Consider the following 23,746-nt stretch of genomic DNA (forward strand, 5'->3'; position numbering starts at 1 on the left):
TGCAGCATGCCGTGTTTCAGTTGCAACACTGAAATGCAGAAGCGCGCGCGCCGTCTTCACGCAGAGGGAAGCTGGGTTAACATTTTCATGGATTAATAACTTAAATTCTGCTCTGTCCCTAGTCCCTTATACAAAACTATTATATACTGCCAGAGAGGACTGCAACACATCGTCATTTGAGCGACTTTTGGTACCGATTTACATTTTCGCAATAAATTATTATGATTACACATCTGTTGTTTTTCTTCATAATTTTAGCCTGCATAGTTTTAAGAAATGGTTATGGGTAGGTTTAGGGGCAGGAGTAGGATTAATGTTAGTGACTCAAAATATATTTTAATGCTATTAATAAAACGTCTCGGGTTACGTATGTAACCCTTGTTCCCTGAGAAAGGGAACGAGACACTGCGTCGGTGACGACACTAGGGGAACGCCCTTCAGCGTAGCGCGTCTGAATTTATGAATGAAACCGAATCCAATCCTATTGGCGTTGCGTGATGACGTAGCGTGTGACGGCATAAGCGGATGTATACAAAAGCACGCCGGCACACAGAAATGTCAGCTTTTGCTATGAAGCAAGTGCTCCAGGCGGGGTGAGGTGTGGCGAACCGACGCAGTGTCTCGTTCCCTTTCTCAGGGAACAAGGGTTACATACGTAACCCGAGACGTTCCCTTTCGAGGGAACTCGAACTGCGTCGGTGACGACACTAGGGGAACGAGATACCCACTATACCACAACGAACCCCGCTCATCCTAGTGTGAAGCTGTCTTCAGGCACAACTTAGGACGAAAGCACTCGTGCACCGGGTGTAGAGGAAAGGTCCAGACTGTAAAACCTCATGAATGTGTGCGGAGTGGCCCAGCCAGCCGCCTCACATATGTCATGGATAGAACCCCTGAAAGGAGGGCTCTAGAGGATGCCATGCCTCTGGTGGAGTGAGCTCTCACGGCCATAGGTGAAGGCAATTTGCGCACCTGATAGGCCAGGGAAATAGTCTGAACGATCCAGTTGCTGATGGTCTGTTTAGAGGCGGGGAAGCCCCTTCTTGGGCGACCCAAAACACACTGACTTCCGCCATGAGGAGGACCTCTGAATATAACACTGCAGTGCTCTGACAGGGCAGAGCAGATGAAGTCTCTCCTCATCCGCCGTCACATGAGGTGGAGGATAAAATGCCTGCAGAACCACGGGCCGTGCCACATTAGATGGCACCTTGGGCAAATAGCCGGGCCTGGGATGTAAGATGGCCTTAATGTTGCCTGGAGCAAACTCCAAGCACCCATTGGAAATAGAGAGCGCCTGGAGATCTCCTACCCTCCTCAGAGAAGTAATGGCCAACAAAAAGGCCACCTTAAACGAAAGGTTCTTGGCCTCAGCCGACTCTAATGGTTCGAAGGGAGCCTCAGCCAGCCCCTCGAGAACCACTGCCAGGTCCCAAGAGGGAACTCTGGTGCGAGTCGCAGGTCTCGTCCTCCAGGCTCCACGTAGGAAGCGTACGACCAGGTGATGCCTCCCCAGCGGGCCATCACCCAGAGGAGCGTGGAAAGCCGCAATGGCAGCCACATAAACCTTGAGTGTGGACGGGGTAAGCCCGGCAGAAAAGCGGTCTTGGAGAAACTCCAGTACTGAAGCCACTGGGCAGTTAACTGGGTCCAAATCACGCTCTCTGCACCAAACGGAAAATACATTCCACTTAAGGCCGTACAACTTCCTCGTGGAGGGAGCTCTGGAAGATATGGTCTCGACCACTCCAGCTGACAGGCCGGCTTCTAGATACTGTGCCCCCTCAGGGGCCAAACCCACAGTTTCCACAGCTCGGGTCGAGGGTGGAGAACTGAGCCCTCCGCCTGAGACAGTAAGTCCCTCCTCAGAGGGATCTGCCATGGCGGGCCTGCCAGGAGTGAAATGATGTCCGAGAACCATACTCGGGCCGGCCAAAACGGGGCTACTAAAAGTAGACTGACTCCGTCTCGACGGACCCTTTCCAGAACTGCTGGGAGCAGAGCGATCGGGGGAAAAGCATACAGACGTAGCCTCGGCCACGTCTGTACCATGGCATCCAACCCCAGCGGGGCTGGGTGCGTGAGGGAAAACCACAGTGGACAGTGGGACGTCTCTCGAGACGCGAACAGATCCACTTCCACTGGGCCGAACCTCACGCACATGGCCTCCACCACCTCTGGGTGGAGTCGCCACTCCCCGGGCCTCAGCCCCTGCCTCGACAGTACGTCTGCTCCCTGATTCTGGTCCCCCGGGACATACATCGCCCTGAGAGACGATAGTCTCCGCTGGGACCACAGGAGGATCTGATGCGCCAGTCTGCACAGAGGGTGCGACCTCAGACCCCCCTGGCGGTTCAAATAGGACACCACCGACATGTTGTCGGTTCGCACAAGGACATGGCGACCATGGAGGTCTGGCAGGAAGCTCCTCAGAGCCCGGAACACCGCCAACATTTCTAGACAATTTATGTGCCAAGAGGAATGATGGTCCTGCCAGAGGCCTTTCGTAAAACGGCCGTCCATGACCGCGCCCCAGCCCGTGAGGGAGGCGTCTGTCGAAATAGATACTCGGCGACATAACACTCCCAAACTGGGACCCTGGGACAAGAACCAAGGCTTCTTCCAAATTGACAGGGAACGAAGGCATCTGCGCGTAACCCTTATCAAGCGGAATGGGTTTCCCCTCGGGGAAAACCCCTTGGTTCTCAACCACCACTGTAAAGCTCTCATGTGTAGCAGGCCAGAAGGTATCACGCTGGACGCTGCTGCCATGAGACCCAACACTCTCTGAAAGTGTTTGACAGTGACGGCCTGGCCTAGCTTCAACCTGGACACTGTGGTCAGGATAGACTCGATCCGAGCAGGAGACAACTGAGCCCGCATCGTGACCGAGTCCCACACCACTCCCAGGAACGTGGTTCTCTGGGCTGGTGTCAACACGCTCTTCTTCATGTTGAGTCTTAACCCCAGGCTCTGGATGCGGGCGAGGACAACATCTCGATTCCGAATCGCCAGCTCTCGCGACTGGGCCAATATTAACCAGTCGTCGATGTAATTGAGCACCCTGATGCCCTCGAGCCTCAGGGGTGCTAGAGCTGCATCCATACACTTGGTAAATGTGCGAGGGGAGAGTGCTAGGCCGAACGGAAGAACCCGATATTGGAAAGCTTCGCCCCCAAAAGCAAACCTCAGGAACTTCCTGTGAGATGGAAGGATGGAGATGTGGAAGTAGGCGTCCTTTAGATCTATCAGGACAAACCAATCCTCGGATTGGATTTGACTCACGATGATGGGAATAGTGAGCATCATGAACCTGAACCTCCTCAGAGACCGATTCAAGTGCCTCAGGTCTAAAATTGGACGCAACCCTCCATCCTTCTTGGGAACTATGAAGTACCGGCTGTAGAACCCGGACTCCCTGACTGGTGGGGGAACATGCTCTATGACCCCTTTTTCCAGCAGCGAGTAAACTTCTTGTTCTAACACCAGACCCTGCTCTGGGTGCACGGTAGTCCAGACCACCCTTTTTCGTTGATACTTACCTTGGTGGGCGGACCCGGAACTACTGTCTGTACCCAACTTCTACAGTGCGCAGGACCCATGGAGAAATATTCGCGAGGCTTGCCATGCCTCTGCAAAATTTCCCAAGGGAACACCCTCAGGGCTGGTGTCCAGTGTTATGTGCGAGTCCTTGATGGCACCCTGAAGCGGAGGACCGTCAGGGAAAGACCGACAACGACTCACGGTGTGCGAACCCAAACGCTGTCTGACTGCAAGCCCTTGGGGCAGACAGGACAGCGTGTGCTCGCTGGAAGCTAGCGTGCCCCGAAGCGACAGAGACGGCAGGGATACTGACGCTAGCTTCCTGAGGGCCCAATGAGAGAGGGGACCTCGATCGCTCTCTCTCGGGGGGGGGGCGGCCCTTTGAGGTCTCGTAAAAGCTAGGACCTCTTTCCCTTCGCCTTCCTAGACCGAAAGACGGTCCTCAGATCAGTTTTCTCGGGAGGCTGTGGGTGAGAGCGCCGCCTAGGGTCCCAAGCTTAGCTTTTGCTTTTTTTTTTTTTTTTTGCTTTTTTTTAAGGGGGACCTCTAGAAGCGACACTCTCCTTCAGATGGTATGCTGAATTAAAATATCTAACCAAGTTTTAAAGTCAGAATATTTTAATTATTTTAATTCCTCAGAATTAAATGCAGCCATAACCACTGGATAGTTCATATATTTATTTATTTATACGATCTCCTACCCGCTGCCTCGGCAACGCGAGATACGAGCAGTTACAAATTGGCTTTCATCCCTCGAGAAGAAAGTCAATATAGGCGCGAGGCTGAAACACCCGAAACGCACGACTGTGTGCGGCGAGTTATTTCACAATGAGCAGCCAGCACCCTCAGGAGCTGACTGCGAATGCCTCGCACCCACAATATTATTTTCCAGATAGCGTATGTCCCTTTTATTGCAGACCCTTAACGCGCGCTACCTCAACAAACGCGAGATTCGAGTCTTTCACAATATATTGGCTTTCATCTCTCGAGAAGAAAGTCAGCAGGCGCGGCTGAAACACCCGAAACGCACAGCGTGCGGCGAGATATTTCTCAATGAACACAGCCAGCACCCCTCAGGGACTGACTGCATGGCTCGCACCCACACAGAATTATTGCAAACTGCAAAGTACACTCGTAATCAACACGCAGCCTCAGCAAACGCGAGATCCGAGCTACTAGATTCTGTATTGCAATGCAAAGCTTAGATCTACGCGCCGCCTCGGCCAACGCGAGATCCCAGCCACAGAATCTGATTGCAGAGTAGACTTGTAATCTACACACACAGAGCGCTTGCTGAATAGCAAAAAGCTGACATTTCTGTGTGCCGGCGTGCTTTTGTATACATCCGCTTATGCCGTCACACGCTACGTCATCACGCAACGCCAATAGGATTGGATTCGGTTTCATTCATAAATTCAGACGCGCTACGCTGAAGGGCGTTCCCCTAGTGTCGTCACCGACGCAGTTCGAGTTCCCTCGAAAGGGAACTGGCATTTCCCTACACATCTCTGTCCATAAAGTGTTTTATTCTGTATAAAATTAGTAATTTATATTTAGGTTTGGGAGTAGGGTTAAGGGAACTTACATTTATCTATAAAACAGTATAAGGGAAATGATACAGATATCTTTATGATTCGTAAACGTTTTGTAGCTGTGAATTCGTAATAATTCTACGTTGCAGACATGTCTGTATCGTACGTTTCAGCATCTATCCAAACGTACAAAAAAGTATGTTTTCAATCTGTTGATAGGTTATAGACTTTCTACTGATATAAACTGTTTTTCACTTTAATTAGATAGTCCTAAAATGTATCTACTAACACTTAGTGGATAATGTCTATTAATAGTCTACTGATCATAAACAATTTATTTGTTGACAAGCAACAGATCTAATCTTTAGTTGACAATCAACAGATTATCTACAAATGGTTAACAATTTTTTTTAAAACATTTTTAAATCAGCTAAAATAATCATTAATTTGATGCATATGAGACCCCTTGAGTAGGATATACAGTATCATATACTTCATATGCTGACATGACTGTTGACATTTAACTGACAGATTGATCTTGAGTTGCTGGTACTCAATCTACAGAAAGTTAGTTGACAATTGAAAGTTAGTCGACAATTGGTTAATAACCTGTTGCAAAATAATATTGACAGTCAACAGGCACTTTTTTGTAAAAATCTGTAGATTAACACTTGAATTGTTCTTTATAGTCTATAGGCAGTCAGTTGAACGTATGTTACTTGTCTGTTGAAACAGTGTTGTTGAATGTCAACTGGTGCACTGTTGACAAGCTACTGAATGGCTACTAATAACTAGTATAGTCTTAACAAACGGACTATCATAATAAAGTGTTACCCATTTTGTTTTCTGACTGAAAGCTGATGGTTGTTAACCAGTCATCATCAGTTAACTGACATGATTTGAAGGTTAGATTAGAATTAAATGGACTTAGAATAGATAGGTGTCTGTGACCAATTCAAAACCTAAAAAATGTAGATTTACATGTGCAAATAGCAGCATAAACAACAGAACATGAGGATTCACACATCAAGCACCCGCAGTGCTTCTGTGAACACAGTAAACCAGAATAAAAGTGTATATATAACTGTATATATAGTAAATAGGCCAACTTAAATGAACAATTAACAAAACTAAAGTGCAATAAAGAATAGGGGTGTAACGATATTCAAACCGAACCGAAAAACCGCGATACAACAGCCACGGTTCGAACCGCGATACTCTCATGTCGAACCGGACGTGCCCCGCCCCCTGCTGCCCCGGCCCAATTCTCACTTCACTTTGTCACAAAACTTTTTTTCTTCCATGACATTTGATTAAATAGTAATTAGTACACGTTTAACAACTAATAAGAGCTGTAGTTTTACTAAATATTATTATACTATTATTTACTAAATAAAGTGCATGTCATACACGTGATTTGGGCGATCGATCACGCTCGGGAGTTTACATACGCACTTCAGGATGGCAACTTCGCGGCATATTGAGATTGAAGATCCTCCGGTCACATTTACGTCTCCTGTGTGGGCATATTTTGGTTTTCCAGTGGACTACAATAATGGAAATCGTGTCATAGACAAAACGCACGTCGTCTGTCGTAAGTGTTTCACAAAAGTTTCTCATACGACGGGAAACACTTCTAACATGCAAGCGCATCTCCGGAGACATCATCCCGACATTGATATCAGCAGCACACGTAAGAGACCTCAAAAACAGGAAACTCTTCCTACTGCCTTTAGAATTAAGCTACAGGCCGACTCAGACCGTGCTCAAGCAATTACCAAGGCAATTGGTGTTTTCATGGCGCTGGATATGCGCCCATTTTCAGTTGTTGAGAACGACGGATTCACGCATTTGCTACATGTGTTAGAGCCCAGATATCAACTACCGAGCCGACCACATTTTAGTCCGAATGTTTTGCCTCAACTTTACAACAAAGTGAAAGCCAAACTGGTGGAGGACCTGAGCAATGCAAAATTCATTGCTTTAACTACAGACGGATGGACCTCCCGTGCAACTCAGTCCTTCATCACGATCACGGCGCACTATATTACCGACAACTGGGTAATTGCAAATCCCGTTCTCCAGACACGCGCTGTCTATGAAAGCCATACAAGTGATCATCTGTCGGAAATACTACAGGGAGCTGTAGCTGAGTGGAAAATTGACAGAGAAAACGCGACTGTTCCCGTCACAACAGACAACGCCAAAAACATAGTGAATGCAGTTAAAGCAGCCGGATTTTCACCAAACATTCGATGTTTTGCACACACTGTTAACCTGGCTTCACAACGGGGGATGGGCGTTAACCAGATGTCACGGCTTTTAGGCAGAGTGAGAAAAGTTGTCACTTTTTTCCATCGAAGCACTACTGCTGCAGCAGTGCTCAAGGACAAACAAGAGATGCTCCAACTGCCTACACACAAGCTGATCCAGGATGTCCCCACCAGGTGGAACTCAAGCTATGACATGCTTGAGCGCTACCTGGAACAGCAGGCTGCTGTTTTCTCAGCACTTACAGACAAGAATGTTAAGAGGAACATTAAGGACATTGTTACTCTGTCTGATGAAGATGTAAAAGTAGCTGAGGAAATTGTTCAGGTTCTCAAACCACTGAAAACTGTAACAGCTCTGTTGAGCACTGAACAGCTGCCAACCGTTTCAATGATAATGCCACTGAAACACACCATCCTGGAATCTATGAACGTGAGTTACACAGATTCAGCAGTTGTGAAAGATGTCAAGTCTGCCATTGTGTCCGACTTCACCAACAGATACCCAGACTCTGACTCAACACTTGTGCAGTTTCTTCATATGAGTACTGCACTTGACCCACGTTTTAAATCTCTGCCGTTTCTGGATGACACCAGTGAATGTGATCCTCCAGCCAAAAGAGCACCAATCGCAGAACTGTTTGGAAAGTTATTTCCAGTGGAGACGAGCACACCTACATCCAAGTCTCTGTCTCAAATGGTGCAAGAGGAGGTGCAGCGTTACAAGGAAGTGCCGACTCTTCAAGTGGAGTCAAATCCACTTGCATGGTGGAAGGACAAAGAGAGCCAGTTTCCCCATTTAGCCAGGTAGGCTAAATGCTTCCTAGGAGTCCCTGCAACATCAGTCCCCAGTGAGCGGGTGTTCTCTACAGCAGGGGACATTGTTACAGCGCAGAGAGCAAGCCTCTCACCTGAGAATGTGGACATGATGGTATTTTTGAAGAAGAATTTAAAATTTTAGTATTATAAATTTTATTTTATTAGACCAGTTTATTTCTGACTAGTCAGTGGAGGCATTTATTTAATTTTAGTTGACTCAGGTGTGCAGTTTATTTCTGACTAGTCAGCAGAGGCATTTATTTCATTTTAGTTAACTCAGGTGTGCTTACTGTTCTAAAGAAAACGTGAAGCCAATGTATAAAGTTAAGTTAATAAAGATAAAGTTAATAAGTTAAATTATTGTTGTTGTTGTTGTTGTTTTTATTAAGTTAAAAGTGAATCTAGTGTTGTATTTGCTGGTGCCCTGCCATGAACCCTGCCCCCACAGCAAACAGAACCGAACCGAACCGAACCGTGGCTCCAAAACCGTGATATGAACCGAACCGTGGCATTGGTGTATCGTTACACCCCTAATAAAGAATGGACACTTCAGGGTCTGTTTACACAACATCATTTTCAATTTTCACCTGACAATGCAAGCTTTTGAAAACGAGTTTCAAAGTGCAAGGTTTTGAAAACGATGCCTTTACCATCTGCATGTAAACAACATAAACGTGAATTTGTGAAATTGGTATGTCATTCCAACCCGGTCACACTAAATGTGTCTCTATAGCACACATTGTGTTTATTGTGCAATTTATACGCGAAAAGGAGTTTCTGTGTGCATATGATACGCATGGGTGGGTTTAGGGTAGGTTTAGTAATGGTGTGTAATATGTAATATGTATTATATGTTTGGTTAGGATTAGTGTTGTAGGGTGCATGACGTGTGTATTCACCTTATTTTCCACGAGGGTGACGCCATTACGTTCGTTTTGTCATCTTACTTCCGGTTGAGAGAGACCTCAACTTCCGTCTGAAAGGACGCTAGTTTCTAGACGTAATTCTATTGTTCTAACGGTAAAATATGTCAAGTATTAAATGCTCAGTTAGGGGCTGCCATAACAATTGGATTAAGAGGATAGAACAATTTAACCAACAGTGTTACGAACACAATGTAAAGCGATCGGAATGTTGTGGTGTACTTTACGATTTACACCCGGATGTGCCGTGTCAGTTTAGCGGAAGTCGGATGACAAATTGCGGAAGCGCAAAGTATTAAAAGTGGGCGGGGCGGAATAAGGTGAATTACACGCAATAAAGTGCTATCATATGAATGTATTAAATGCATGAATAAGCCTTTCTGCATCTGACAGGGATAAAGAAGTTTGAATTCTGCCAATATTTTTAAGATGGAAAAATGCAGATTTTGAAACCATTTTGATATGGGCATCAAATGACAAATGCGGATCAAAGATAACACCTAGATTTCGCACTTGTGATGCTGGAGACAATAATTCAGAATCAGAAAACAGACTTATGTTTGTGCAAATCTGTCAGCATACCAAAAAGTAACAGTTCCATTTTTGATTTGTTAAGCTTAAGATAGTTGTCATGCATCCATACCTTTATTTCTTCCAGACATACGGTAAGAGCTGTAATTGCGAGATTTGGATCAGGGAGTGAGCTAACATAGATCTGCATGTCATCAGCATAACAAGGAAAAACCCCGTACCGTACTTTCTAATAATGTCACCAAGCGGCAACATATAGATGCAGAACAAAGTAGGTCCTAGTACTGACCCCTGCGGGACGCCCTGCTGTACTAATGTTGCCTCCGATTTGTTCTTCCCCAAATAAATATACTGCAAAGAGATGCCAGAGGTGCCTAACAAAACACGCAACCTGTCAAGGAGGATCATATGACATATAGTGTCAAAAGCAGCGCTAATGTCTAGCAGAACCAAAATGCTGCAAGCACCCATATCAGCAGAAACATTAGGCGTTTCTCAATAGCAAGTACGCACAGTTTGGACTTGCCAAGTCCAGCTCAGGAGAATGACTCCCGAGGACGTGAGTCCGGTAATTCTGCTAATGGAACAGCACGTTCTTCAAAGCGTCAGTCAGCTCGCTCTGCTACTCCGGTTATCTCTGTATGTACATTTTAGGCAACAATAAAACAAAATATGTTATAAAACACCACACTGCCTCTTTTCGTTTTCATTTAAAGAAATCTTAAACATTATAGCCACAAAAATGGTGATTGCCTGGATCTCACAACCTGGATCAAATTTTCATAAATCTTTATAAATAAACCACAGATTTGAGCTTTAAACAACTACATTCTCGCCTGAAAAACTCTTAAATTTACATTTCGTGACACAGTAACAGTAGTATTATATTTCAACTGTAAATTAAAAGATGGCGCTTCTTATGTTGTCATTCCCCTTGTAGCACGCGCAAGTGACGATTCTCTGTCAACCAATCAACGTCCTGCAGTTAGTCTAGCTCCACCCTTTAGTACCATACCACTGTGCTGGTACCCCAACGGAAGGGTACCCAAAAAGTGTTAAGGTTCGGCTTTTTGGTACCATTCACAACTTTTGACAGTGGAAACGGAAATAAATGCATACCATACCGTACCGTACCGCTCAGTGAAAACAAGCCATTAGAGTCGAATCTTCCCTAACAATTTTTAAGTCTCTTTTAAAAAGGTATTTGTTTTCTCTGGCGTATTGATTTTTTTTTTTTTAAATGTATATATTATATTATATTTTTGTGTATTAGAGTGTGTATATTTAGGATACGTATTTAGTTGTCTCGTACAGCACTTTGGCCAGTCTTGTGGCTGTTTTAAATGTACTTTATAAATTAATTAAACTTGAAACTACTGATTGTAATAATAGATCAAAATTCTTACTGTCAGTTAACCGGTTAGTCATAGTATTCTCAATGTATTTTAACACTGGCACTTTAGTTGAACCATCTGAATATTTTAAATGAACAATCAACATAAAATTGAGTATTTTTTTTACAGTGTATTTTTTAGGGCAATAAACCCAGACAGCAACATAGTGTTGGCCCAGATCCGGCCCACATCCGGGCTGTGTGGATTCCAGATGTGGGCCAGATCCGGGCCGATACTATGTAGCTGTCTGAGACTGGTGTTTTAGTGTTATTATGAACATCGCCATCACATTCAGAGATACTGCTAAATGTAAAAGCAATCAAACGTGTCATTTTGTCCACTGTTTGATAATAAAGAATAAGTAAATTTGTGTAATGAAATGAATATAACATGTGCATGCATACTGCTGCTGCTTATCTTTAGCATGTACACTAACTTGTGTGGAAATGGGCATGGAATGGTGAAAAAATGCTGACCTAAAAATTGTTACACTTAATTTAAGTGATATTACTTAACATTAATGAACCAACATACAATAAAACTACCAAAACACATCATTCATGTCTCAAATTAAGGCATTCTTTCAGAACTCTAGTGAAGGTTTCAGCCAACAAACATAAATTAAATATACAAAACAAAAAACACACAAACAACAGGCAGCAATATGCACTATTTTCTGCTGTTCAGAATTCAATGCAGTTTATGTTACATGGTTCATGTTTACATTAATGGACAAACCTTTTGTATAGATGGTGATGAAAATGAAAGACTAAGACTTGTGTATGTGTTTAGCTACATCTTAATTTTTCTGATTTAAAAAAAATAATATTTCAGAATAATATATATCAATGTGGTATACGGTAGAAATATTACACATTTCAGTCTAGCTTAGGTTTTTAAATTAAATAACACAGTCTTGGAAATAATATGTAAGCATGTGCAAATAAGCCTGTATAGTAAATCAAGTTCTGTTGGTCTTTGTGTTTAAGTGAGAAATTAATTCATTTAAATTGAAAGATCTCAATGTTTATAAGATCTTTCAATTATGTTTAACAGTTTTGAGTGTATAAAAGAGTGTATAAAAATGGGCTCTGAGTTTTGGCAGTGGTTGTGTCTAAGTGAAATATGTAGTTTGGAAGATGTAGTCACTGAATGCATTAATACAACATTGAATGACACAGACATTTGCAACACTTCTACAGTAATACCGTAGTAAAATATATTCAGAATCTAAAAAATGCAATACTATCAAAACAATTAGATGTAGCTGAACACATACAGGTATTAATCTTTCAGTTTCATCACCATCTATAAAAAGGGGAAACTTGGGGGAAATGTGTACTGTACTGTAAACAATGACCATGTGACATAAAATGCTGTGAATTCTGAACAACAGAAAACAGCAGAAATATTTTATAATGCTTCCTGTTATTTGTGTTTTTTTATTTAACGTGTGTTTTTTTGAGGTAAAACCTTTTCTAGTGTTCTGGAAGAATGAGTTGATCTGAGACATGAATGAAGTTTCAGTGCATTTTGAATGTGAAATGAACTGCTGTCAAGCTGTAAGTTGGTTTGGAGAAGATATCATGGTCTTTTAACCTGATATCATTTAAGACATCATTTAAGACTGTGGTATAAATGATTGAATGATTTAACCATAACTCATTACTATCCTTGATTTCTAAAATAGGTATTTTTCATGTGTATGTAGACTCTAGTGTGTGTGAATTGAGTTGTTGCACTTCCCCCCCACACACAATTTACATATCAATGCAGGAAGGCCTTAAAGGCCAGTGTTTTTCTTAGGTGAGAAAACTGGCCAACAACCCCCAGAGTCCTGTTACCAATATCTGTGCAACTTCTCAAATACACTAGAATAAACTAGAGAAAACGCTGGGATTTACCCTGCCAAATTTATTTTGTAAAGTTTTCTTTTGTAAAAATGTATTTAAAAAATAAATAAAACAAGAATTACACTATCTACTGTTCACTGCAGTTAATGTTACATTATCCACGTTTACAATACTGTACAAAAATATGAAACTGAGATTAACACTTGTATAGGTGTTTAGTTAAATATAATTTTTTTGTTTTTGTTTTTTTTAGATTCAGAATTTAAAACATCTGCAAATTGGCCTGTAAAGAACATAAATGTCTGTTGGTGTTTGTGTTAAGTGAGAAATAAAAAAAAAAATTTGCCAAAGCAATAATAAATGATCCACAGTTTGGCTCACATAAGCCCCATTCACACAGAGATTCCGGAAAATACACTGATAATTTGTCCCGCGATTGTTTGATTTCTGTTCATTCACACTCCCAGGGATTTTCTGAAATCAGTATTATATATTATAATATAATATTTAAATATAAAATCTTGTTTACTTGTTTAGCACTATGTTCGCAATGAAACTAAATTAATGATTATTCCAAACACAAATAAAATGTAAGTTTCTCAATACTAAAGTCACTTTTTCAAAACTCTCTTCACACAGTGATCACACCATCCGTCTATGTGAGCTAAACTGTGGATCACTGCTTTGAAAGATGTCATTGAATGCTTTTTGTTCCATTTACATTAATTATTCTTAAACACAAACACCAACAGAACTTTATGTTCTATACAGGCTAATTTACACATGTTTACATACTCTTTTTAAAACTGTTAATAATAATAGTACTGTTAAACTGTTAAAAATTAATTTCAGTAATATCACATTGAAATAGATATTCTGATTCTAAAATATAATAATATCAAAATAATTAGATGTAAGTGTTAGTCTTTCAGTTTCATCACCATCTATACAAAAGGGGAAACTTAGGAATATTTTAGTACAGTAATGTTAAAAAGTTAGTTTGTTAGTATACTTTACTTTATTGTCCTTTTTCAGGAAATTTGTCTTGGACTCAAAGCTGCATTAGTACACAACATATACATACACACACAAACCAAAAAGAGTTTAAAACTACATATATGTATAACTACATCTTGCTATTTAACATATAGATACTCTAACGGTTACTCTTACTCAGTGGGACTCTATACCGTCTCCATGATGGCAGAAGCTGATACATTGGAAATAAAACATGGCTTGAATCACTCACTATTGTCTGTGCATTTTTAAAAATCCACGATTCGTAAATTGATTGAAGTGATGAGTACTCTCTTACACCCATAACTTACATTGCAGTTTTCACAAGACATGCAAGCTGTGATTTTAATTGGACCGAAAGATTGCCATATGAAGTTTGCATCCTATAATTTAAAAGACTACCTAAAACGGCATAATGAAATAATTGCATAATTCTCTGATTTACACCAAACAGCCTAAGTCTTCTTAAAAAATACAATCGTTGCCGGAATTTTGAACAAAGATAATCAATGTTGGCTTTCTAAGTAAATGAACGATCAATGACCACACCTAGATACTTATAGGTATCCACCTGCTCAATATTATCATAGATGATAACTGGGCTGTAATCAAAAAGGATCATGTAACATCAACTGCAGTGAATTATAAACAGTAGATAGTGTCATTCTTGTTTTATGAAAGCATTTTACAAAAGAAAACATTGTGTAATGCTCCTGTTGTTTGTGTTTTTTGTTTTATGAGTGACAAAGTGTGTTTGTTGTTAAATCTTTTCTAGTGTTCTGGAAGAATGAGTTGATCTGAGACATGAAGTTTCAGTGCATTTTGAATGAGAAATGAACTGCTGTCAAGCTGTAAGTTGGTTAGGAGAACTGAGTGAAGAGTTTTGAAAATGTACCTAAATATTGAGAAATGTGTCCTAGTGATTGTAAAAACCTGTAATTTAATTTAATTTGGCAGGGTAAATCCCAGCGTTTTCTCTAGTTTATTCTAGTGTATTTGAGAAGTTGCACAGATATTGGTAACAGGACTCTGGGGGTTGTTGGCCAGTTTTCTCACCTGAGACAAACACTGGCCTTTAAGGCCTTCCTGCATTGATATGTAAATTGCGTGTGGGGGGGGAAGTGCAACAACTCAATTCACACACCCTAGTCTACATACACATGAAAAATACCTATTTTAGAATATCAAGGATAGTAATGAGTTATGGTTAAATCATTCAATCATTTATACCACAGTCTTAAATGATGTCTTAAATGATATCAGGTTAAAAGACCATGATATCTTCTCCAAACCAACTTACAGCTTGACAGCAGTTCATTTCACATTCAAAATGCACTGAAACTTCATTCTCAGATCAACTCATTCTTCCAGAACACTAGAAAAGGTTTTACCCCCCAAAAAACACACGTTAAATAAAAAAAACACACAAATAACGGGTAGAATTCTAACATATTTCTGCTGTTTTCTGTTGTTCAGAATTCACAGCATTTTATGTCACATGGTCATTGTTTACAGTACAGTACACATTTCCCCCAAGTTTCCCCTTTTTATAGATGGTGATGAAACTGAAAGATTAATACCTGTATGTGTTCAGCTACATCTAATTGTTTTGATAGTATTGCATTTTTTAGATTCTGAATATATTTTACTACGGTATTACTGTAGAAGTGTTGCAAATGTCTGTGTCATTCAATGTTGTATTAATGCATTCAGTGACTACATCTTCCAAACTACATATTTCACTTAGACACAACCACTGCCAAAACTCAGAGCCCATTTTTATACACTCTTTTATACACTCAAAACTGTTAAACATAATTGAAAGATCTTATAAACATTGAGATCTTTCAATTTAAATGAATTAATTTCTCACTTAAACACAAAGACCAACAGAACTTGATTTACTATACAGGCTTATTTGCACATGCTTACATATTATTTCCAAGACTGTGTTATTTATTTTAAAAACCTAAGCTAGACTGAAATGTGCAATATTTCTACCGTATACCACAAAGATATGTAATTTAAGTCCAAAGGGAAACTATGTTTTTATTGTATTTTTATTACTGCCAATGTCTGAGAGACCACAACCCATAAGATTGCTAAAGTAAAAAATGTGTACCGTTGGTTCATTAATGTTAAGTAATATTTTTGACTCGAACAAAATCACTTAATTGTCAATTTTTAGGTATTTGAAATGTACTATCATTAACTTTTGTAATGTTAATTTATATTATGTTATATATATGCACGGTAAAACTCTCTCCAATATGATATATACACATTATAATGCTTGATCTGTAGATAAAAGGCTGTGGATTTGCATAAAATGACTTTATTTTGTGTATTTGTATTTTATGTTTGTTGCTGTTTTAAAACGACTCGCTACCGTGTGCCTGTTCACACCACAAGGACTATGAATCAGCATCAAATGCACAATAACTGGAATTTAAAACTTCACTATGTGAAGAAACAAATGATCAATAAACTGTTGGACAGATATAGGCTACACTAGGATTTGTGCGCTCGAAATTTCTTCGCTTTGTGCCGTGAACTTTTAAATGCGCACTTGTGCAGCGCTGAACACTGTGACTCCATGTTGCTTTGAGCACATCATTCTGCACCCGCGATGCGCATACGCGCTTTGTGCGCTCTGTTTTGAAGCGTTTCATATTATCATGGTTTTTCCTATATTTTTTATACCTAGCCTGCACAATACATTTAAAATAAGCATAATTTAATTGTATATTATATTGTATGCACTAGGGATGTCCCGATCAGGTTTTTTTGCCCTCGAGTCCGAGTCATTTGATTTTGAGTATCTACCGATACCGAGTCCCGATCCGATACTTCTATAATGCATAAAAAAAGAATAAAGAAGAGCGAAAAAACAGATCCAGGATGTTCCTTATTTTTTATTTAATTCACCTTATTTTAACATTCAACAACTCTGTTAACAAACAGAGCACTTCTGTGAGGTAGCTTGAACAATCAAGTAATAAATAAGATACATTCTTCACTTTTGGACTTTAGTGCAACAGTAAATATAAAAAAGTCTAATATATAAACAAATAGCACCTCAACTTAAAATACCCGGCAGGCATGTAAACAAATAAAATATAAAAGTGCCACAGTGTTTGCAAAGCCAGTAATGTGCTTTTAGGAACTGCACTCCTAACTCTTACGCCAACGCTATCTCACGACCAATTCGTACGAATTCGTACGAATGATAAAAAGTTGGCTAATTCGTACGACCTCACTCGTACGAATTTGTACGATTTGTCTAAACCCACGTGATGGGTAGGTTTAGGGGCGGGGTCAGGGGTAGGTCATTCGTATGAATTCATACGAATTGGCAAATTCGTTAACTGCACGCGTATTTTTTTTTTTTTTGCCGCCCATGTTAACAGATTAGAGCATTCACACCGCACGCAGAGGCGGCGCGGCAGTGCGTATAGCAGAGCAGAGCAGGAGTGCCGTGATCTGACAATGCATTGATCATGGCCAAAATACACTGCAGTTTTATCCAAAAGTTGCATTGATGATATCTATTGTGTTTTAAACAGTCAATCAAATGACCAACAGCAATTTAAAAAGAAAACAAATGTCCAAAAACAAACTTGTTGCCAGAACAATAAAAACAAAGATGAACCAAAAGTTATATAAATGAAATTATTAATAAAATAAGCTTCTTGACAAGTATTTTCTCTTAAATGTATTTGAAAACGAAATAAAGCAATGCCAACTTATCCATTATAGAGTACTCTGTCTGTACACAACCCGCGGTTCAGCCGCACGTGACAAACGCTGCCAGTGTGAAAGCAAGACGTGCGTGTCCTGCTCCTGCTCACCACACGCACTGCTCCTGCGCTGCTTACGCTCTGCTCGCGTGCAGTGTGAAACCGGCGTAACTCTGTGCCACCGCATAACTATAGATGTGTTAAAAAATAATGAGAATATATATCCGAGTCCTGATCGGGAGGTAACGTCCGATTCCGATCAGTCTGAAAACACGTGATCGGGCCCGATTTCCGATCACGTGATCGGATCGGGACATCCCTAGTATGCACTAAAGCTGGTGAAAACCTATCTCAGGTCCACAATGTCAGATGACAGATTAAGCAATTTAGGTGTTCTAAGTATTGAGTCAAGGAGGGCAAAGGCCTTAAATCTAGATGAATTTGCTGATCTTTTTGCAAAAAAACACAAAAATCGTAGAATGCAGTTAATGTGACTGATTCTGAATATGTAATGCAAATTTTAAAAATATAATGGCAATGCAAATACATTGTTGAATGATTGGTAATCATGGTATTTTGCCTGTTAATGCCTATAGTGCAGTGCAGAAAATGATATGACAACAATAAGGTCTAAACTGGCCCCTCTAACAGTACAACTGGCCCCAGCTTGCCCCCAGCTTGAATGTGAGGCTATATGTAAAGCAGAAAAGCGCAATATAAATAAAATGTATCATCATCATCATGTGATTATATTTACTACTTTTGTGAATAAATCTTGCTGCAGCATTTTGGACCAGTTGAAGGCGAGCGATTTGTGACTTGGAAATACCGCAATACAATGAGTTGCTGTAGTCTAAATGGGAGGTAATAAAAGCATGAACAGCCATCTCTAGTGTTTTGTCAGTTAGGAAGTGTTTAATTTTAGACAAAAGACGGAGTTGATAGAAACTAGATCCAATTACTGAAGATATTTGTTTGTCAAATTTTAAAGGCCCATCTAAAAGCACACCCCAAACCTTTCTTACTTTTTCAAAAAAAAAAAAAAAAAAAAAAAAACTCAAATACTCATGAACATGTGAACACGTGATGATAAGTACGCATGTGACCATGTTATATACTTGTGCATGACCTGCCTGATCTCATGAAAATGCATCTCTATGGCACGCATTGTGTCTATCGTGCAATTTTTACGCGAAAATATATTTTTTTACATGCATATAATACGCACTTTATTGAGTGTAATACACACACATCCTACAAAACTAATCCTAACCAAACATATATTACATATTACATATTACACACCACTACTAAACCCACCCTAAACCCACCCATGCCTATCATATGCACGTATAAATTGCACAATAAACACAATGTGTGCTATAGAGACGCATTTAGTGTGACCGGGTTGGAATGACGTAACAATTTCACAAATTCACGTTTATGTTGTTTACATGCAGATGGTAAAGGCATCGTTTTCAAAACGAGTGATAAAAGGCATAATATATAATATACTATATAATATACTATATATACATAATGAAGACAGACTTCACTGCCAGTTCACTTCACTGTTCACACACACACACACACACACACACTGTTCAAGTCCTCTCTTGTATAGATAGATATCGTTCCGAGAGTCCTCACTTGGCCAGTGTAGAGCGACATTGGTCTGTTAGTAATATAGACATGTATGTGTGAGTGCAATGGCACATAACAATGGCAAGTAAATTGTTAGGGACTGCATAACCAAGCATAGAAAGTATCTATGAAGGCCTATATATAAATATATATAACTTATAGTTACAAAATAAAGACATACTTAACTGTTCACACACACACACACACACACACACACACACACACACACACACACACACACACACACACACACACACACACACACACACACACACACACACACACACACACACACACACACACACACACACACACACACACACACACACACAGTTCCATTGCAGGCTATTGTGAGTCCACTGTTGTATAGGTAGAGATCGTTCAGAGTTGAGATTCAATCTTGGCATGTTTAATTTTTTTAATTTTAATTTTTTTAAAGTTATATTATGAAAAAAATTATTTCATTTTTGTTTCTTCAAAATGACCAGATGCAGCAAGTCAACTCAAAAGTTTTGAATTCGATCTTAAAGAAAGGTCCACTGTTGGATGGTAACGAACGACATATGTTTGGTTGCATTTAAATTGAGCAATATTTCAAACACTGACTTTCTCTGTACATCAACATCCTAGAAACAAAGGAAACAGAAAAATAAGGACATGTCTATTGATTTTTTTTAAGAGTAGAAATTATGTTTTAATTAATAGGCAGCCAATACTATCAGTCGCATTATTAATATCTTAATATAATAATAATTACATTATAATTATAACATTTAGTTGCAGATCCCCTCTTGGCATGCTTTTTTTTAATAAAAAAAAAGCAAATTTGAAGTTATATTTTGAGAAATATAATATAATATATATGGTAACCCTTTATAATAACTGCATCCTATCATTAGTTAAGCATTGGTAAACAGATAAATCATAATTCATAAAGCAGACATTAGTAAGCAGTTTATAAATACACCTTTAAACGCTGTATTATTGAGTTAGAAGCATATCTATAATGTGTTTAATAATTGCATTTTCATACTTTATTAATTATCAATTTATCATTTCTAAATGAAGTATAGCATTATTTACAAAGAAGTTATTTAGGAGTTGTCAGTATAACCAAGTTGACTGCATAACCAAGCATAGAAAGTATCTATGAAGGCCTATATATAAATATATATAACTTATAGTTACAAAATAAAGACATACTTAACTCTTCACACACACACACACACACACACACACACACACACACACACACACACACACACACACACACACACACACACACACACACACACACACACACACACACACACACACACACACACACACACACACAGTTCCATTGCAGGCTATTGTGAGTCCACTGTTGTATAGGTAGAGATCGTTCAGAGTTGAGATTCAATCTTGGCATGTTTAATTTTTTTAATTTTTTTAATTTAATTTTTTTTTTAAAGTTATATTATGAAAAAAATGATTTCATTTTTGTTTCTTCAAAATGACCAGATGCAGCAAGTCAACTCAAAAGTTTTGAATTAGATCTTAAAGAAAGGTCCACTGTTGGATGGTAACGACCGACATATGTTTGGTTGCATTTAAATTTAGCAATATTTCAAACACTGACTTTCTCTGTACATCAACATCCTAGAAACAAAGGAAACAGAAAAATAAGGACATGTCTATTGATTTTTTGTTGTTGTTTTTTTTTGTAGAAATGATGCTTTAATTAATAGGCAGCCAATACTATCTGTCGCATTATTAATACCTTTATAATATAATAATAATTACATTATAATTATAACATTGAGTTGTAGATCCCCTCTTGGCATGTTTTTTTTATTTGATTTTTTATTAAAAAAATGCATATTTGAAGTTATATTATGAAAAATATTATATAATATATATATGGTAACCCTTTATAATAACTGCATTTAATTAATCATTAGTTAAGCATTAGTAAACAGTTAAATCATAATTCATAAAGCAGACATTAATAAGCCGTTTATAAATACAGCTTTAAATGCTGTATTATTGATTTAGAAGGATATCTATAATGTGTTTAATAATTGTATTTTCATACTTTATTAATTATCAATTTATCATTTCTAAATGAAGTATAGCATTATTTACAAAGAAGTTATTTAGGAGTTGTCAGTGATTAATAAGATCACTTACAATGTGTGAGTAAATGTAGTAGATTCAGGGAATTATAAAGCATTTAGTAGTGGTCAGTTCACTATTTTGTGAGCAAAAGTGAGGACTAGTTATGCCTAGTAAAGCATTTATAAAGGAGATTTAAAGACTCATTTATCTTCTAAACAGAAAAAGGAAACAAACACAACACAACACAGTGATAGAGAACATAGAAATATTAACAGCCTTTAAATCTCCTACATAACTAGCATAACTAGTCCTCACTTTAGATGAGCTCACAAAAAATTGTGAACTGACCTCTACTAAATGCTTTATAACTACCTGAAAACAGTAGAAATACATGTTAATAAAGCATTTATTAACACACTAAGTAACTATTACTATATGTCTGAATAATAAGTGTATGATGTATGAATGTACATTGAAATAGTTTAATCATTTACTCACACTTTCTAAGGGATCTTATGAACCACTGACAACTCCTAAATAACTGCTTTGTAAATGATGCTATACTTCATTTAGAAATGATAAATTGATCATTAATAAATACAATTATTAAACACATTATAGATATGCTTTTAAAACAGGAATAAAGCATTTATAACTGCATTTATATACTGCTTATTAGTGTATATTAATGCTTTATAAATGAATTAACTGTTTACTAATGCTTAACTAATGATTAATAGCGTGCAGTTATTATAAAGTGTTACTGAAAGCTCCTGAACTAAGCAGATAAACAGCAGCTCTACAGTCTCAGAGCCTCTCTAGGACAGCAGCCATTCAGACAATAGAGAAGTGTGAACGACGTGTGTTAATGGGCCACTGCAGTTCCTGCTCCAGCCTACAGGAGCGCTGCTGAGTATGGACTTAAACACACACACACATGTAAGTCCCCACTTGGTCAAAAATGTACAAAATTAACCAGAGCGTGTTTTGGCTGATTTAAACATGTTTTAAAGCATGACCAACAGGGGACTTGAAAAATGTCCCCACTTGGCTCGACTGTCCCCTGTTAGTGAGTGTGTAACGACACCAAGGTCCCCAGTTAGATAGATAGACGAGTACACACACACACACACACACACACACACACACACACACACACACACACACACACACACACACACACACACACACACACACACACACACACACACACACACACACACACACACACTAAGGCCCACCAGGTGTGGTATTTGGGACAACTAAGGCCCACCAGGTGTGGTATTTGACATGGCAATCACTATTGGTCAAAAGCTGAATGACAAGTTCACAAGACAATGATACATTTTTTTTTTTTTTAAGTAGGGCTGCACGATTTGGGGAAAATGTCATATTGTGATTATTGAGGTCAATATTGCGATTGCGATATAATAAACAAATGGTTTCATGAGTCAACTTGCTTGGTTCTCAAGTGAAATGCACACATAGATTAGTGATAATGCTGAAATGTGTATATCTCGACTCAAACTAGCAACAACAACTAAATGCACTGTGTTTTCAAATTAAAATAATATTTTTTACAAAATTAAATATTGACATCTTTGCAAACTTGTTATTTGTCTCAATAATACAATAGTAAAAAATAAATGTCATATTTACCAGTGCCCTTACTGTCTAACAGGTAGACCTGGGACATATATACCCGATATTGAATAAAGTTAGCAAACAGTCTGCACTGCATAAATTATAAATTAAATATAGACTAATCCTTATTAAAGCTAAAAACGTTCTTTAGTCAAGAGCAGTGAGTAATTTCTCTGTTCTTTTTGTTCTTTGATTAACTTTACTGACAGAAAAGCTTTATTGGCTGCTGTCTTTTTTCAACTATTACGTCACAGTATTTGCAGCGGAACTGCCAAATAAGGACATCGACTTCCGGCCCAACACTTCCAGCAATCCGCCAATTTTATTTCTCGCTGCAATTTTGTAGTCCAAGCTAAAGGATGCAGAAGTTACGAGAGGGTAAGTTAAAATGTTCGGTTGTTGGATGTAGTAACCCACACGCTTCATTACACCGTCTAATGCTTTCTGTACACCTAAAGACTTTGAAAAGATTTAGAAAAGACTTTATAAGATTATCAGCTCACATCTAAAGACTTGGGTTCACAGTTTTTAGTCTCAGATACCCCTTTTCCACCAACAAGAACCGGGTGCTGGTTCAGAGCTAGAGCTATTGCCAGTTCGGAGTTGGTTCGACTGACGAACCGGTTTGCGTTTCCACCGGCCAGAGAGCCACAACAGAGCTATATCTTACGTCACTGCATACGTATCATGTTGCCCAGCAACGCTAGGTTCGGCAGCGCCAAACACAAACACA

General features: G+C 39.2%; 1 protein-coding gene and 2 long non-coding RNA genes across 3 annotated transcripts in view; 2 read left to right on the top strand and 1 right to left on the bottom strand.

Annotated features, from left to right (window-relative positions):
- Positions 1-1,213: 1,213 nt before the first annotated feature.
- Positions 1,214-3,660, bottom strand: LOC309500255 (uncharacterized protein). The gene is made up of 2 exons (XM_082171814.1): positions 3,045-3,660; positions 1,214-2,411 (listed from the first exon to the last, which is right to left on the bottom strand). The coding sequence occupies exons 1-2, from the start codon at positions 3,310-3,312 to the stop codon at positions 1,771-1,773; spliced, it is 909 nt and encodes a 302-aa protein (XP_082027940.1). The 5' UTR covers positions 3,313-3,660; the 3' UTR covers positions 1,214-1,770.
- A 4,513-nt stretch (positions 3,661-8,173) lies between these two features.
- LOC309501296 lies at positions 8,174-8,524 on the top strand. Its single transcript, XR_014206858.1, has 2 exons — positions 8,174-8,388; positions 8,448-8,524. It is a non-coding gene; the product is annotated as an uncharacterized lncRNA (long non-coding RNA).
- Positions 8,525-9,659: 1,135 nt separating this feature from the next.
- LOC309502104 overlaps positions 9,660-23,746 on the top strand; it is a 45,127-nt gene continuing 31,040 nt past the window's right edge. The window contains exon 1 of the long non-coding RNA XR_014207158.1: positions 9,660-10,260. This is a non-coding gene — a long non-coding RNA (uncharacterized lncRNA). The remainder of the gene's footprint in view (positions 10,261-23,746) is intronic.

The sequence above is a fragment of the Leuciscus leuciscus genome, assembly GCF_965113295.1.
Source record: "Leuciscus leuciscus genome assembly, chromosome: 6".
NCBI classification, from domain to species: domain Eukaryota; kingdom Metazoa; phylum Chordata; class Actinopteri; order Cypriniformes; family Leuciscidae; genus Leuciscus; species Leuciscus leuciscus.

Bases quoted from the DNA above. Each gene is read 5' to 3' on its own strand.
- LOC309500255 (XM_082171814.1), bottom strand. From the start codon at position 3,312: ATGATGCTCACTATTCCCATCATCGTGAGTCAAATCCAATCCGAGGAT. The intron at 2,412-3,044 runs GGTTAATATTGG...TGCCAGACCTCC, and splicing joins GCTCAATTACATCGACGACT to ATGGTCGCCATGTCCTTGTG.